Here is a 17,987-nt window from a genome sequence, read left to right on the forward strand (position 1 = left end):
TTGGACCCCATTGACTTCCATTGTATGGACAAAAACACGAGCGCGAGTAAATTATGACAGAATGTGCCTTTAAATTTCTTAAAAGGATGTAAAGCTTCTAAAATCCTAAATCAGACGCACGTACACTTGGACCAACTGTGCAAAGAATGACTAGCATAGTCAATCAGCTTTATTTATACAGCGCTTTTTCACAGCAGCTTTACAGAGATAACAGGAGAATAATGCAACAAAGTTTGCTTCTAGAAGAAAATAGCGTCACAGTCCAGCTTAAGTCAGTTCAGTGATGCTTCATTTTTGTTGTAAAAAAAAAAAAGGTTATTAATTTAGTTCATTTATATATATATATAGCCGCTCTGGAGAAAACAGTGATGTCATCGTCAGCTCAGTTCAGTTCTCATTTAATGCTGTCAAGATCAACAGTTGAATATGTAAAAACAGTTTGTGGTTGAAATTGTAAAGATGAAGAATTAATAGTGGATAATGTACAACACTTCGAGACATTAAAACAGCGACAGTGCTTCTGTTCGTCTGAGCACCACAGATAAAAGTGTTTTACTGTAGTTGTTGCAGTGTGTGTGTGTGTGTGTGTGTGTGTGTGTGTGAGTGGCTCCCCCTGCTGGCCACACACAGAAGTGCTTCAGGCAGAGGATTATTGCGCAATGATGTTCTGTCCGAACGCCCACGAGTGTCCAGAGCAGGGAGAGCTTCAGAGATTCGGACTTCGACCCAGAAGATAAACCATCATGGAGTCCAAGCTGAACATGAAGCTCTTCTACATGATCCTGGCGCTGCTTGCCGTCCCAGAATGCTTCGGGCTTCCGTCAGGTGAGCGTGTGTCTGCATCACCCGTGTGTGTGTGTGTCAGTCAATATTTATATAGATTACAATATATTTATTTATATAGCACTTTTTACAAAAAGTGAGCAGCTTTACAGAGATAACAGGAGAATAATGCAACAAAGTTTGTTTCTAGAAGAAAATAGCGTCACAGTCCAGCTTAAGTCAGTTCAGTGATGCTTCATTTTTGTTGTAAAAAAGTTATTAGTTAATTTATATATATATACACTCACCGGCCACTTTATTAGGTACCCCATGCTAGTAACGGGTTGGACCCCCTTTTGCCTTCAGAACTGCCTCAATTCTTCGTGGCATAGATTCAACAAGGTGCTGGAAGCATTCCTCAGGGAGTTTGGTCCATATTGACATGATGGCATCACACAGTTGCCGCAGATTTGTCGGCTGCACATCCATGATGCGAATCTCCCGTTCCACCACATCCCAAAGATGCTCTATTGGGTTGAGATCTGGTGACTGTGGAGGCCATTTTAGTACAGTGAACTCATTGTCATGTTCAAGAAACCAATTTGAAATGATTAGAGCTTTGTGACATGGTGGAAGTAGCCATCAGAGGATGGGTACATGGTGGCCATAAAGGGATGGACATGGTCAGAAACAATGCTCAGGTAGGCCGTGGCATTTAAACGATGCCCAATTGGCACTAAGGGGCCTAAAGTGTGCCAGGAAAACATCCCCCACACCATTACACCACCACCACCAGCCTGCACAGTGGTAACAAGGCATGATGGTTCCATGTTCTCATTCTGTTTACGCCAAATTCTGACTCTAACATCTAAATGTCTCAACAGAAATCGAGACTCATCAGACCAGGCAACATTTTTCCAGTCTTCAACTGTTCAATTTTGGTGAGCTCTTGCAAATTGTAGCCTCTTTTTCCTATTTGTAGTGGAGATGAGTGGTACCCGGTGGAGTCTTCTGCTGTTGTAGCCCATCCGCCTCAAGGTTGTGCGTGTTGTGGCTTCACAAATGCTTTGCTGCATACCTCGGTTGTAACGAGTGGTTATTTCAGTCACTGTTGCCCTTCTATCAGCTCGAACCAGTCTGGCCATTCTCCTCTGACCTCTGGCATCAACAAGGCATTTCCGCCCACAGAACTGCCGCTCACTGGATGTTTTTTCTTTTTCGGACCATTCTCTGTAAACCCTAGAGATGGTTGTGCGTGAAAATCCCAGTAGATTAGCAGTTTCTGCAATACTCAGACCAGCCCTTCTGGCACCAACAATCATGCCACGTTCAAAGTCACTCAAATCAACTTTCTTCCCCATACTGATGCTCGGTTTAAACTGCAGGAGATTGTCTTGACCATGTCTACATGCCTAAATGCACTGAGTTGCCGCCATGTGATTGGCTGCTTAGAAATTAAGTGTTAACGAGCAGTTGGACAGGTGTACCTAATAAAGTGGCCGGTGAGTGTATATAGCCGCTCTGGAGAAAACCATGATGTCATCGTCCAGCTCAGTTCAGTTCTCATATAATGCTGTCAATACAGGAGATCAATAATATTGTTGAATATTAAAATATTGTTGAATATTAAAATGAACCAAAACTCCATCAGTGACAGAATGGAGAAATAAACCTTGGAAGAAACCAGACTCAGTCGCTCAGTTCTCCTCTGGCCAACGAACCAACAGTGTATGATTATGATTATGATTCAGGAGCATTACAGGTCAGAGGTCAGATTGGATCAGAACATTCAGAATATTATCCAGTTCCCTCTGCTTGAAGATCGGAGTCACGCCGGTATGGAGACGAGTCTGTTGAGGACCAGTCATGATGGCTGTCGTGTCGATGAGTCTAGATCACACAATCTCTGCTGACACTTCAGGGATGCGTTGTGGCCGTGTCTAGGCGCAGGTCCTCCATCTGATCTGGATCCGGCCCGGATCCGGCTGACTACATCATGAATTGTGGCCGTGTCTAGGCGCAGGTCCTCCATCTGATCTGGATCCGGCCCGGATCCGGCTGACTACACCATGCGTTGTGGTCGTGTCTAGGCGCAGGTCCTTCATCTGATCTGGATACGGCCCGGCTGACTACATCATGCGTTGTGGTCGTGTCTAGGCGCAGGTCCTCCATCTGATCTGGATACGGCCCGGATCCGGCTGACTACATCATGTGTTGTGGCCGTGTCTAGGCGCAGGTCCTCCATCTGATCTGGATCCGGCCCGGATCCGGCTGACTACATCATGCGTTGTGGTCGTGTCTAGACGCAGGTCCACCATCTGATCTGGATACGGCTTGGATCCGGCTGACTACATCATGTGTTGTGGCCGTGTCTAGGCGCAGGTCCTCCATCTGATCTGGATCCGGCCCGGATCCAGCTGACTACATCATGCGTTGTGGCCGTGTCTAGGCGCAGGTCCTCCATCTGATCTGGATACGGCCCGGATCCGGCTGACTACATCATGCGTTGTGGCCGTGTCTAGACGCAGGTCCACCATCTGATCTGGATCCGGCTTGGATTCGGCTGACTACATCATGTGTTGTGGTCGTGTCTAGGCGCAGGTCCTCCATCTGATCTGGATAAGGCTTGGATCCGGCTGACTACATCATGTGTTGTGGTCGTGTCTAGGCGCAGGTCCTCCATCTGATCTGGATACGGGCCGGATCCGGCTGACTACATCATGCGTTGTGGCCGTGTCTAGACGCAGGTCCACCATCTGATCTGGATCCGGCTTGGATTCGGCTGACTACATCATGTGTTGTGGTCGTGTCTAGGCGCAGGTCCTCCATCTGATCTGGATAAGGCTTGGATCCGGCTGACTACATCATGTGTTGTGGTCGTGTCTAGGCGCAGGTCCTCCATCTGATCTGGATACGGGCCGGATCCGGCTGACTACATCATGCGTTGTGGTCGTGTCTAGGCGCAGGTCCTCCATCTGATCTGGATACGGCCCGGATCCGGCTGACTACATCATGCGTTGTGGTCGTGTCTAGGCGCAGGTCCTCCATCTGATCTGGATCCGGCCCGGATCCGGCTGACTACATCATGTGTTGTGGTCGTGTCTAGGCGCAGGTCCTCCATCTGATCTGGATACGGCCCGGATCCGGCTGACTACATCATGTGTTGTGGTCGTGTCTAGGCGCAGGTCCTCCATCTGATCTGGATCCGGCCCGGATCCGGCTGACTACATCATGCGTTGTGGCCGTGTTTAGGCGCAGGTCCTCCATCTGGTCTGGATACGGCCCGGATCCGGTTGTGTTAGTGCTTCTCATCCATGTTTATAATTTCATCTGCAGTGTTCCTCAGTAAGTCCGAGGCCAGCCGGGCGCTCCGGCAGCGTGTCCGACGGGAGAACTCGTTCCTGGAGGAGCTGAAGCTGGGAGATCTAGAGCGGGAGTGTCTGGAGGAGGTGTGCTCGCATGAGGAGGCCCGAGAGATCTTCAGCGTCCCAGAACAACTGGTGAGGAAAACTAACACTAACCCTAACCCGTTCAGCAGAAGAGCTGATGGAGATCTAACTGATTCTCCTGTTTATTGTTTATTTGTTTATTATTTAGATCCCCATTAGCTACTCCATTAAGCAGCAGCTATTCTTCCTGGGGTCTTAACAATTTTTAGCAAAATATTAACATCAAAGCTGTACAACAATGAAGACAAATACAGAAGTGCACACAACATCATATAAGTCATCGAACTCACACACACACACATGCACACACGCACACACACACACACACACACATACACACACACACAACAAAGCACAACACATATACACTAAACATAACAACATAATATCACAATGTAAGCTCTTCTATGTGCAAAATATTACCACTCTCTGGGTATAATATAAAATATGAAAATCACATATTAATTACATAATTACAGTTACTCCAAAGTAAATAAATACAGTCTCAATCTTTTGGAAAAACTAACATTGTGACTCTGTTGTGTTTCAGGAGGATTTCTGGAAGAGATACACAGGTGAACCAGCGCTTACATGCTGCACACACACATCTGATAAAACTATGCAGTACATTTCATCAGTAGTTACATGCTAAAGTTGTTCAAAATTGTTGAATGCTTTTTTAAATGTTGCACATAAAATTTAAAATAAAAGGTTAGAAATTAACTCCTTAGCAACTCAATAGTAATGACCTGACAACCATTCAGAACTCCATAGCAATGACCTGACAACCACTCCATAGCAACAACCTGACAACCACCCAGATCTCCATAGCAATGACCTGACAACCACTCCATAGCAACAACCTGACAACCACTCAGAACTTCATAGTAATGACCTGACAACAACTCCATAGCAACAACCACACAACCACTCTGAACTCCATAGCAATGAACTGACAACCACTCCATAGCGACAACCTGACAACCACTTAGATCTCCATAGCTATGACCTGACAACCACTCCATAGCGACAACCTGACAACCACTTAGATCTCCATAGCTATGACCTGACAACCACTCCATAGCGACAACCTGACAAACACTTAGATCTCCATAGCAATGACCTGACAACCACTCCATAGCAACAACCTGACAACCACTCAGAACTCCATAGCAATGAACTGACAACCACTCCATAGCAACAACCTGACAACCACTTAGAATTCCATAGCAACGACCTGACAACCACTCAGAACTCCATAGCAATGCCCTGACAACCACTTAGATCTCCATGGCAATGACCTGACAACCACTCCATAGCAACAACCTGACAAACACTCAGAACTCCATAGCAATGACCTGACAACCACTCAGACATCCATAGCAACAACCTGGCAACCCCTCAGTGTGTTCTGATCCTGTGAATGTGTTGTTTGGGTCTTCAGAGGTGGACTTCTGTCAGTCGGCACCGTGTCAGAACGGGGCCACATGTGTGGATCAGAAGAACACATACGTCTGCATCTGCCCGATGAACTTTGAGGGGCGACACTGTGACAAAGGTGTCACACACACACACACACACACACACATCAGCAGCGTCACAGAACTGAACATCTACTCATGTTTAAATCCTGTAGTCCGTCCCACAGAAATATTCCCAGCGAGTTCCTACGGATGTTTGTACAGGAACGGCGGCTGCGATCACTTCTGTGTGGAGATCACTGACTCGACCCATCGCTGCGACTGTGCTCCTGGATACACACTGCACACGGACAACAGCAGCTGCATGCCACAGGGTGCGTCTCACACACACACACACACACTGCGCACACACTCACACACACACACTGCACACACACTCACACACTGCACACACACACACACACACTCACACAGTAGTGTGCTACTGCAGTTATCAACTCTGAAATAAAAATGGTTATTTGACAATTTGTTTAAAAGCTATAGCTGGTCAGGTATTTCATGCATACATAAAATTCAAAAAGTGAAGTTCACAATGTAATTTGGGTAGGAGTGAACCCATCTAATCTTTCGATTAACCGCGGGAGCATATAGCCTCGCTCAAGCATCAGTCGTTCTGGCGTCCCTCCTCCTCCCCAGCTCCACCCTCATGACTCAGGCGTCTCGCTCCTGTACTCCTCATCCCAGCATCAGCTGTTCTGGCGTCCCTCCTCCTCCCCAGCTCCACCTGCATGACTCAGGCATCTCGCTCCTGTACTCCTCATCCCAGCATCAGCTGTTCTGGCGTCCCTCCACCTCCCCAGCTCCACCTGCATGACTCAGGCGTCTCGCTCCTATACTCCTGATCCCAGCATCAGCTGTTCTGGCGTCCCTCCACCTCCCCAGCTCCACCTGCAGGACTCAGGCGTCTCGCTCCTATACTCCTCATCCCAGCATCAGCTGTTCTGGCGTCCCTCCTCCTCCCCAGCTCCACCTGCAGGACTCAGGCGTCTCGCTCCTATACTCCTGATCCCAGCATCAGCTGTTCTGGCGTCCCTCCACCTCCCCAGCTCCACCTGCAGGACTCAGGCGTCTCGCTCCTATACTCCTGATCCCAGCATCAGCTGTTCTGGCGTCCCTCCACCTCCCCAGCTCCACCTGCATGACTCAGGCGTCTCGCTCCTGTACTCCTCATCCCAGCATCAGCTGTTCTGGCGTCCCTCCCCCTCCTCAGCTCCACCTGCATGACTCAGGCGTCTCGCTCCTGTACTCCTCATCCCAGCATCAGCTGTTCTGGCGTCCCTCCTCCTCCCCAGCTCCACCTGCATTACTCAGGCGTCTCGCTCCTGTACTCCTCATCCCAGCATCAGCTGTTCTGGCGTCCCTCCACCTCCCCAGCTCCACCTGCAGGACTCAGGCGTCTCGCTCCTATACTCCTCATCCCAGCATCAGCTGTTCTGGCGTCCCTCCACCTCCCCAGCTCCACCTGCATGACTCAGGCGTCTCGCTCCTGTACTCCTCATCCCAGCATCAGCTGTTCTGGCGTCCCTCCACCTCCCCAGCTCCACCTGCATGACTCAGGCGTCTCGCTCCTGTACTCCTCATCCCAGCATCAGCTGTTCTGGCGTCCCTCCTCCTCCCCAGCTCCACCTGCATGACTCAGGCATCTCGCTCCTGTACTCCTCATCCCAGCATCAGCTGTTCTGGCGTCCCTCCACCTCCCCAGCTCCACCTGCATGACTCAGGCGTCTCGCTCCTGTACTCCTCATCCCAGCATCAGCTGTTCTGGCATCCCTCCTCCTCCCCAGCTCCACCTGCATGACTCAGGCATCTCGCTCCTGTACTCCTCATCCCAGCATCAGCTGTTCTGGCGTCCCTCCACCTCCCCAGCTCCACCTGCATGACTCAGGCGTCTCGCTCCTGTACTCCTCATCCCAGCATCAGCTGTTCTGGCGTCCCTCCACCTCCCCAGCTCCACCTGCATGACTCAGGCGTCTCGCTCCTATACTCCTCATCCCAGCATCAGCTGTTCTGGCGTCCCTCCACCTCCCCAGCTCCACCTGCATGACTCAGGCGTCTCGCTCCTATACTCCTCATCCCAGCATCAGCTGTTCTGGCGTCCCTCCACCTCCCCAGCTCCACTCCTTTCTCACCCACTATAATAGTAGGGAAGCAGGCGTATTGGGATGGGTCCAGTGCTCAGTGCCACAGTGTTGTCCACGATAACCCATGTTGTGTTTCTCAGATGGTTTCCCATGTGGCCGTCTGGTGGAGAAGGGTGTGGGTCCCAGGATTGTGAAGGGGGACGTGTGTCCGAAGGGACAGTGTCCGTGGCAGGTGAGCATTCATGACTGAGTTACATTATCCATGATCAGAAAATCTGTCTCTGTACTCTTGAAAATAAAGGTGCCAAAAGGTTGTTTTCTTGCAGTGATTCGAAGAACCATTCTGGGTTCCCCAAAGAACCTTTCCGTAGAGAACCGTTTTGTCTTAGTGTGAAGAACATTTTAAGAAGCTTTTGTGGAATGGAAAGGTTCAATATACAGTCAAACCAAAAATGATTCAGACACCAGATATCATTTTGTAATATTGTTTCACTAGTGTGTGCAGGACACTATAGTTCATTTATGTAAGTGAGGAGAGCAAAATAAAGTAAACTCTGACATATTACACCCAATAATTCTTCATACAGTGACTACCAGTAAAATGTATAGATAATTTGGGACCAAAAATGATTCCAACACTTTGATCTGATCATGTTTTGCTCAAAGTTATCTGACATTATCAAGAGGAATTTGTTCAGATATAGTTTAACTCTGAGTTATTGTCATATTTTATTTCCATTTTCTAAACTAAAGCGAATAAACTGTGATAATGTGAGAAATGTTGAGGGTGAAATTTAAGTTTGACTGTATGTTAAAGGTTCTTCATGGAAACATCAATGCCGATAAAGAACCGTTGTATCTGCATGTTCTCCACAGGCTTCACTAAAGCTTTCTGGATTGTTTAAATGCGGTGGAGTTATTCTAGATCCCCAGTGGATTCTCACGGCAGCTCATTGTGTCTGGAATAGGGATCCAACCATCCTAGAAGTGACAGTCGGTAAGTTCCCTGGTCATGAGCTTCTGTCATTGTGGGGTTTGTCCGGTGTAGCTCCAATAATGCTGCGTTTACATCATGTCCAAATCACTGCAACTTGTTCTTAGTATTTGGAAACTGTGTGTTTTTAAAGCTCCATCTTCTCCCACTTGACCTTTGTGATGCCATATAACAATCAAAACAATCAAAACTTCTGGCAAGTTACGATCCTCTTTTCTTCAGTGTTGGGGAAAGTTACTTTTAAAAGGAATGCATTACAATATTGCGTTACTCCCAAAAAAAGTAACGTTACTTTTGCGGCTTCTAGAACAAGAAAAGCTGTAGGGCAGGGCTTTGATTGTGTCCAGAAGATCATAAATGCGAGGAGTTTTGGTACTGTTGATGTTCCTCCTCTCAGATCTCATCTTTCGGTGTTATTCTGTCTCCTGTAGGCGAACACATCCTCGATAAAGACGAAGGAACCGAACAGACGAGGAAAGTGTCTAAAGTGTTGGTGCACCCGTGGTATAACCACTCCAGCGCTGACAGCGACATCGCTCTGCTACGTCTCGCCAGCCCCGTCACACTCGACCGCTACGCCGTGCCGGTCTGCCTTCCTCCCGCTAACGGCACGTTCGTCCGCACGCTAGCGTCGGTGCGCATGTCGACGGTGAGCGGCTGGGGTCGCCTGACCCAGTCGGGCCCGGTGTCGGTGGTTCTGCAGCGGCTCCAGGTGCCCAGGGTCTCGCTGGACGAGTGTCGGGCTCGGTCCGGCCTGAAGGTGAGCAGGAACATGCTGTGCGCCGGGTTCCTCGAGGGCGGCCGGGACTCGTGTCAGGGCGACAGCGGCGGCCCGCTAGTCACACGCTACCGGAACACATGGTTTCTGACCGGGATCGTGAGCTGGGGGAAAGGCTGCGCCAGCGCCGGCGTGTACGGCATCTACACGCGCGTGTCCATCTTCGTGGAGTGGATTGCGAAGACTGTGGCCATCGCATGAATACACAAGAGTTTCTGAATGTTATTCTTCCCTCGCACTTCTTTTTTTATTTTATTTACCTTTAAATTACTTGATTTGATCAATAAATAATAAATAAATAGTAATTTGAGCACATTCCTCACATTCTTTCAACTTAAATTCAGAATAACTCACAATTTCATGCATAATCCTTTTAATTCAACTCAAAATATCTTACATTGTGTGTCTTTGCCAACCTCTTGTGAAAAAAAAATATATAACAAGATATAATACAAGTGTTTCTGAATGTTATTTAAGGGGAGGTTTGTCTTCAGGTTTCACGTTCACAGTCACAAATGTTTTATGTCAAGTCGAGTCTCCTTCAGTTATACAGCTCTTTAACAATATAGATCGTTTCATAGTAGCTTTACAGTGATAACAGGAGATTACAGTAACAGAGATTGTTTGGCTTTACTTTATGCCATATTCCAAGTTAAATTGGTAATTTTGGACGGACTTCCTGAAGAGTGACACTGGTCTGACTCGTTTCATGAGTAGGGTCGAGACTTACGATGTTTAGCATCGCGAAGGAAACATTGGGACCAGATAATCGAGTTACTTTTGCAATAAAAAAAAAAATGACACACTTCCCCTTTAAGGACACATGCAAGTGAGAATATATAACAAACACTGGCAGAACATGTTTGAAATTTGTATTATGTATCAAAAATAAAATATTTTTTTCAAATGTTGTCCTTTGTCTTGTATCTGTGTGTGTGAGTGTGTGAGTGAGGGAGTGTTGTCAGCCGGAGGGCCTGAGAGTATTTAGACTTCAGACCTTTGACCCTCCAGCAGAAGAACCGAAGCGCTGGTCGACATGCGTCTCCTGTCAGGCTTTCACGTCCTCTGGAGTCTTTACTGCTGTCATTCGGCCACAGGTAAGGTAAAACACCAGCTATACAACCAGGTGCAGTAGTGTTGGTACTAAGAGTGTTGTCAGTGCAGTCTTGTGTGCGTGTGTGCGTGTGTTCAGTGTTCACGGGGCGGGACGGGGCTCATGAGGTTCTGACCCGGAGCAGGCGAGCGAACTCGGGCTGGTTCGAGGAGATGAAGACGGGGAATCTGGAGAGGGAGTGTCTGGAGGAGAAGTGCTCGTACGAGGAGGCGAGGGAGGTGTTCGAACACACTGAGGCCACGGTCAGGATTACACCACACACACACACACACACACGTTCAGTGACTGACAGCACTGCTCTTGGTGCATGTTGTCTAGAAAACTAGTGTAACGTTTCTGAAGTGGCATTTAGGTGTGTTACCCACAACCCTCATCCTTCCCTCGGGTCATTTTAAAAATAGAAAAATTGAGTGTTCATCAGAGGGGTCTAATACCCTAGGACTTTAGTTGCACTTGAACCACGAATACACAAACAAAATGTATTTAAAGGATTCAAGGAGTTTTGTGGTAGAAATTTTAAAAAGTAACAAATCCTTCCCTCTCGGGTCAATCTGACCCCCTTTGGAATGAATGGAATGCGAGGAATGCTTCAGTACACACAGACAAACCTACAAATGATCAACATTCAAACTAAAAATGCTAAAACTTTACCAATAAATGAGTGTATAATGTGTAGATGTGTGTGTGAGCGAACACTGAAGAGAAACTGGCTTTAGGACCCAGCGGAACAGCTCCTCTGCTCCATATAGAGCTATAAGCCCATCTAGAGGCATGAAATATCATGTGTTATTATTATATTCCACAAGAGGTCAAAGACTCCCAGTGTAAGATATTTAGAGCTGAATTAAAAGGTTTATGCGTGAAATTGTGAGTTTTTTTAAATTTAAGAATGTGAGGAATGTGCTTAAATGACTATTTATTTATTATTTATTGATCAAATCTAGTTAAAGGTAAATAAAATAAAAAATAACAAAAAAATCTCCAAAGAAATTGCATTAAAAAATAGGACAAATATTATCAAAATGAAATAAAATAAACTTTCTGGACAAAGAAAATAATGAAGTATAGCTTTAAGGCTCGGGTCACGTTGACCCGCGAGGGACAGATGTGTTACAGCGTGCGAGGCTAACGAATACTCTGAAACTAGTGTCCGAACAGGCATGATGCATTCTGGCTCTTATGTGGCATTGCGTCTGAAATATGAGTAAAGATGCCGTAACACTATCTAACTACTGTCTCCACACAGAATGAGTTCTGGAAGATCTACGATGGTGAGTTTTAAAGATACGTGACTTTTTGCTAAATGACATTTTCTGTGTAATAAAGATGAATCTTTATGTTGGTCTGCAGTTAAAGATCACTGCGCATCGAACCCGTGTGAGAACAACGGGCTGTGCACGAGTCAGAACGCAGAATCCTTCACGTGTCTGTGTGCGCCGGGCTTCAGCGGACGCTCCTGCGAGCGCGGTGAGAACACTAGCCGGTCATCAGATGCTCTTCCTCAGTGTTTCTGTCTTGTTTTCCAGCACAAATATCTAAACATTCTTAAATCAAGACACAATTACTGGGGAAACAGAATGACTGAAGACTTAATAAGTGAGTTTTTGTCAGAAAAATAAACTTAATCAAAGGGAAAACAAGATTATTTGTGACTCCAGTGGCAGATATTTGCTCTTGTTTAAGCACAAACACACGCTTTTGATACATTTTTCAGAAAGACTTCATATCTTGATTAGGGTTAGGACTTTTGTACTGGAACAAGACTGAGGAAGAAGTTTGTTTAAACTGGTTACATATTATACTATGTTAATTTTGCAGTTTATAATTGTTTATCAACCATATCTAATGTAATGTACGAGGGATTTGTGCTTCAAAAACTCTGAAAAGTGTCTTTTCTGAAGAGAATTTGGCGTCCGGAAAGAGTAAAAACGTCCTTGAGGTTAAAGAACAAGCTAACTCCTGATTCTCCCGCTCTGACTCTGCAGAGATTAAAGGTGTGCTTAACTCCTGAATCTCCCACTCTCGTAAAGGTGTGCCTAACTCCTGAATCTCTTTGACTCCGCAGAGATTAAAGGTGTGCCTGACTCCTGTCTGCATGAGAACGGGCACTGCGAGCACTTCTGCGTGGAGGAGGACGGCCAGCGCAACTGCTCCTGTGCCGATGGGTATTTCTTAGGGTCAGACGGTCAGAACTGCCCGACACACGGTGAGAACATCCACAACTCACCAATCAAGACAAGCCCTATAGTTCATGTTCCAGCTTCCCTTTCATGCAAACACTGTACAGACATGCTTAAAGGGATAGTTCACCCAAAGATGAAAATTAGCCCATGATTTACTCTCCCTCAAGCCATCCTAGGTGTATATTACACTCTTCTTTCAGACAAATACAATCAGAGTGTATTAAAAAATGGCCTGGCTCTTCCAAGCTTTATGATGGACAGATGCACTTTTATGATGGATAGATGCACTTTTATGATGGATAGATGCACTTTTATCATGGATAGATGCACTTTTATCATGGACAGATGCACTTTTATGATGGATAGATGCACTTGTATGATGGACTGATGCACTTTTATAATGGATAGATGCATTTTTATGATGGATAGATGCACTTGTATGATGGATAGATGCACTTTTATGATGGATAGATGCACTTGTATGATGGACTGATGCACTTTTATGATGGATTGATGCACTTTTATGATGGATAGATGCACTTTTATGATGGATAGATGCACTTTTATGATTGATAGATACACTTTTATCATGGATAGATGCACTTTTATGATGGATAGATGCACTTTTATCATGGATAGATGCACTTTTATGATGGATAGATGCACTTTTATGATGGATAGATGCACTTTTATGATGGATAGGTGCACTTTTATGATGGACAGATGCACTTTTATGATGGATAGATGCACTTTTATGATGGATAGATGCACTTTTATGATGGATAGATGCACTTTTATGATGGACAGATGCACTTTTATGATGGATAGATGCACTTTTATGATGGATAGATGCACTTTTATGATGGATAGATGCACATTTATGATGGACAGATGCACTTTTATGATGGATAGATGCACTTTTATCATGGATAGATGCACTTTTATCATGGATAGATGCACTTTTATCATGGATAGATGCACTTTTATCATGGATAGATGCACTTTTATGATGGACAGATGCACTTTTATGATGGACAAATGCACTTTTATGATGGATAGATGCACTTTTATGATGGATAGATGCACATGGATAGATGCACTTTTATCATGGATAGATGCACTTTTATCATGGATAGATGCACTTTTATCATGGACAGATGCACTTTTATGATGGATAGATGCACTTTTATGATGGATAGATGCACTTTTATGATGGATAGATGCACTTTTATGATGGATAGGTGCACTTTTATCATGGATAGATGCACTTATATGATGGACAGATGCACTTTTATGATGGATAGATGCACTTTTATGATGGATAGATGCACTTTTATGATGGATAGATGCACATGGATAGATGCACTTTTATCATGGATAGATGTACTTTTATGGATAGATGCACTTTTATCATGGATAGATGTACTTTTATGATGGATAGATGCACTTTTATGAGGGATAAATGCACTTTTATGATGGATAGATGCACTTTTATCATGGATAGATGCACTTTTATGAGGGATAGATGCACTTTTATCATGGATAGATGCACTTTTATGATGGATAGATGCGATGGATAGATGTACTTTTATGATGGATAGATGCACTTTTATGATGGATAGATGCACTTTTATGATGGATAGATGCACTTTTATGATGGATAGATGCACTTTTATCATGGATAGATGCACTTTTATGATGGATAGATGCACTTTTATCATGGATAGATGCACTTTTATGATTGATAGATACACTTTTATCATGGATAGATGCACTTTTATGATGGATAGATGCACTTTTATGATGGATAGATGCACTTTTATGATTGATGGATACACTTTTATCATGGATAGATGCACTTTTATGATGGATAGATGCACTTTTATCATGGATAGATGCACTTTTATGATTGATAGATACACTTTTATCATGGATAGATGCACTTTTATGATGGATAGATGCACTTTTATGAGGGATAGATGCACTTTTATGATGGATAGATGCACTTTTATCATGGATAGATGCACTTTTATGATGGATAGATGCACTTTTATGATGGATAGATGCACTTTTATGATGAATAGGTGCACTTTTATGATGGACAGATGCACTTTTATGATGGATAGATGCACTTTTATGATGGATAGATGCACTTTTATGATGGATAGATGCACTTTTATGATGGATAGATGCACTTTTATCATGGATAGATGCACTTTTATGATGGATAGATGCACTTTTATCATGGATAGATGCACTTTTATCATGGATAGATGCACTTTTATGATGGATAGATGCACTTTTATGATGGACAGATGCACTTTTATGATGGACAGATGCACTTTTATGATGGATAGATGCACTTTTATCATGGATAGATGCACTTTTATGATGGATAGATGCACTTTTATGATGGATAGATGCACATTTATGATGGACAGATGCACTTTTATGATGGATAGATGCACGATGGATAGATGCACTTTTATGATGGATAGATGCACTTTTATGATGGATAGATGCACTTTTATCATGGATAGATGCACTTTTATGATGGACAGATGCACTTTTATGATGGATAGATGCACTTTTATGATGGATAGATGCACATTTATGATGGATAGATGCACTTTTATGATGGATAGATGCACTTTTATGATGGACAGATGCACTTTTATTATGATATATGCCCTTTTATGATGGACAGATGCACTTTTATGATGGATAGATGCACTTTTATCATGGATAGATGCACTTTTATGACGGATAGATGCACTTTTATGATGGATAGATGCACATTTATGACGGACAGATTCACTTTTATGATGGATATATGCACTTTTATCATGGATAGATGCACTTTTATGATGGACAGATGCACTTTTATGGACTTCAAAACAAAAACGGCCATTCACTGCCATTATAAAGCTTGGAAGAGCCAGGACATTTTTTAATATAACTCTGATTGTATTCGTCTGAAAGAAGAATGTCATATACACCTAGGATGACTTGAGGGCGAGTAAATCATGGGCTAATTTTCATTTTTGGGTGAACTATCCCTTTAATTACATAGAAAACTGTCTAATTCGTTTAAAATTAATTAGTTTAGAATTAAACCATTATAACGGTCCGTGTCTTACAGAGGCTTTTCCGTGTGGGAAGGTTCCTCTTCTTTGGGGAGGAGGTTCTGGTACGAACTCTCAGGCGGACCTGAGGTCTCGAATCGTTGGTGGAGCCGAATGTCCTAAAGGTCACTGTCCGTGGCAGGTACCGAGGTCACCGTCAGAACAACATGTTGATGTGTCATTACCGTCAAACACCTGTGTGTGTGTGTGTGTGTGTGGACAGGTGCTGCTGAAGTACGGCGAGAAGGGCTTCTGCGGAGGTGTGATCTATAAACCCACATGGATCCTCACAGCCGCACACTGTTTAGAGAAACTCAAAGTCAAGTTTCTCAAGATAGTCGCAGGTACAGTCGCTCTCAGAGCAGAATTATTACACACGCTCTTCTGATTGGCTGTGATTTTTTTATTGATTTTGTGCAGCCTTACGGAGAGACTCAGCGAGAGTTTAACTTTTAGACGTTTCTGAATGTTAGTGGAGACATTTATTGTATGTAGACACACACACACACACACACACACAAGCTCTTGAAGCTCCGCCCCCTGTGCCGGGAGCAGCAGCTCATTTGCATTTAAAGGGACACACAAAAACAGCCTGTTTTTGCTCACCCTCAAAAAGTGACAATTTTAACATGCTATAAAAAATATCTGTGGTGTTTTGTGAGCTAAAACTTCACATACACTCATCAGAGACTTATTTGACATCTTGTGAAAAGGGCATTGTAGGACCCCTTTAAGATTGTTAATAACTAATTATTGTTGTTCTGTCGCGCTGTGACTCAGGTGAGCATGACATCGAGGTGGACGAAGGCACAGAACAGGTGATCGAGGTGGAGGAGATGCTAATGCACCCCGGCTACGTGCCGGAGACCGCAGACAGTGACATCGCCCTGCTGCGTCTGCGCAGACCCGTCGTCTACAGCGCGTACGCCGTGCCCGTGTGCCTGCCGGTGCGCGACATGGCGGAGCGCGTGCTGTGGGCCGTTAGCAAGCACACGGTGAGCGGGTGGGGCAAACGCAGCGAGGACGGACCCACCTCACGCTTACTGCGCCGACTCCAGGTGCCGCGCATTCGCACGCAGGAGTGTGTGAAGAGCAGCCAACTCTCGCTCACTGATAACATGTTCTGCGCCGGTTACATCGAGGGAAAGCAGGACTCGTGTAAAGGCGACAGCGGCGGCCCGCTAGTGACCCGCTACAGAAACACCACGTTCCTGCTGGGAATCGTGAGCTGGGGGAAAGGCTGCGCTCGACCGGGATCCTACGGCATCTACACGCGCGTCTCCAACTACCTGCAGTGGATCCACCAACATACGGCGAACTCTACTCAAGTGAAGCGTTAAAGGGATAGTTCACCCAAAAAATTTAATCAGCCCATGATTTACTCTCCCTCGAGTCATCCTAGGTGTATATGACATTCTTCTTCAGACGAATACAATCAGATTTATATTTAAAAATTCCAAGCTTTATAATGGCAGTGAATGGCCGGAGAAAATTTGAAGACCATAAAAGTGCATCTATCCATGATAAATGTGGTAGTGATAAAAGCAGTCCGGGATCTACGGCATCTACACGCGCGTCTCCAACGCCTGCAGTGGATCCACGAACATACGGCCAATTCTACTCTAGTGATGCGTTAAAGCTTCTGAATTTGAGCGCTGCTCTATTTATGTCTGATTATGTCTAATTTCTTCATTGTTTGACATTTTTAACCTCTCAAAGCTTTGGCCTTCATGACCTCATTCACAAATAAACAATTCAGTAGAATGAAATTTATCTGTGTTTATTTGGTTTATATGCATGATGTGTATAAATGTGTGTGTGTGCAAATGTTTCGGTCGTTCCAATGGGAATCCACACTATTGTGAGTTTCTCGTGAGTATATATTCACCATATACTTTGTGTTGTTGTTCCAGGGCGACGGTGCAGAATTAAAAAACGTTTATCGAGTATCGCCATCGTGGCTCATTAGGACAAGAACTCTGATTAACATGGAAAAGCTGCCTTTTATTGCGTCGCGTCT

At 44.9% G+C, this 17,987-nt stretch overlaps 2 protein-coding genes across 2 annotated transcripts; both read left to right on the plus strand.

The window, feature by feature from the left end:
• Window positions 1-707: 707 nt before the first annotated feature.
• Window positions 708-9,985, plus strand: LOC130082210 (coagulation factor VII-like). Its single transcript, XM_056246973.1, has 8 exons — window positions 708-825; window positions 4,099-4,262; window positions 4,762-4,786; window positions 5,656-5,769; window positions 5,848-6,006; window positions 7,914-8,005; window positions 8,650-8,770; window positions 9,199-9,985. Exons 1-8 carry the CDS (start codon window positions 744-746, stop codon window positions 9,744-9,746), a joined length of 1,305 nt encoding a protein of 434 aa, XP_056102948.1. The 5' UTR covers window positions 708-743; the 3' UTR covers window positions 9,747-9,985.
• A 546-nt stretch (window positions 9,986-10,531) lies between these two features.
• On the plus strand, window positions 10,532-17,359 carry LOC130082209 (coagulation factor VII-like). Its single transcript, XM_056246972.1, has 8 exons — window positions 10,532-10,642; window positions 10,738-10,901; window positions 11,906-11,930; window positions 12,010-12,126; window positions 12,725-12,865; window positions 15,985-16,109; window positions 16,191-16,311; window positions 16,748-17,359. Exons 1-8 carry the CDS (start codon window positions 10,582-10,584, stop codon window positions 17,305-17,307), a joined length of 1,314 nt encoding a protein of 437 aa, XP_056102947.1. The 5' UTR covers window positions 10,532-10,581; the 3' UTR covers window positions 17,308-17,359.
• Window positions 17,360-17,987: the final 628 nt, after the last annotated feature.

This window comes from Rhinichthys klamathensis, unplaced genomic scaffold, assembly GCF_029890125.1.
Source record: "Rhinichthys klamathensis goyatoka isolate OS25496 unplaced genomic scaffold, OSU_Roscu_1.1 h1tg000041l_1, whole genome shotgun sequence".
Classification (NCBI taxonomy): domain Eukaryota; kingdom Metazoa; phylum Chordata; class Actinopteri; order Cypriniformes; family Leuciscidae; genus Rhinichthys; species Rhinichthys klamathensis.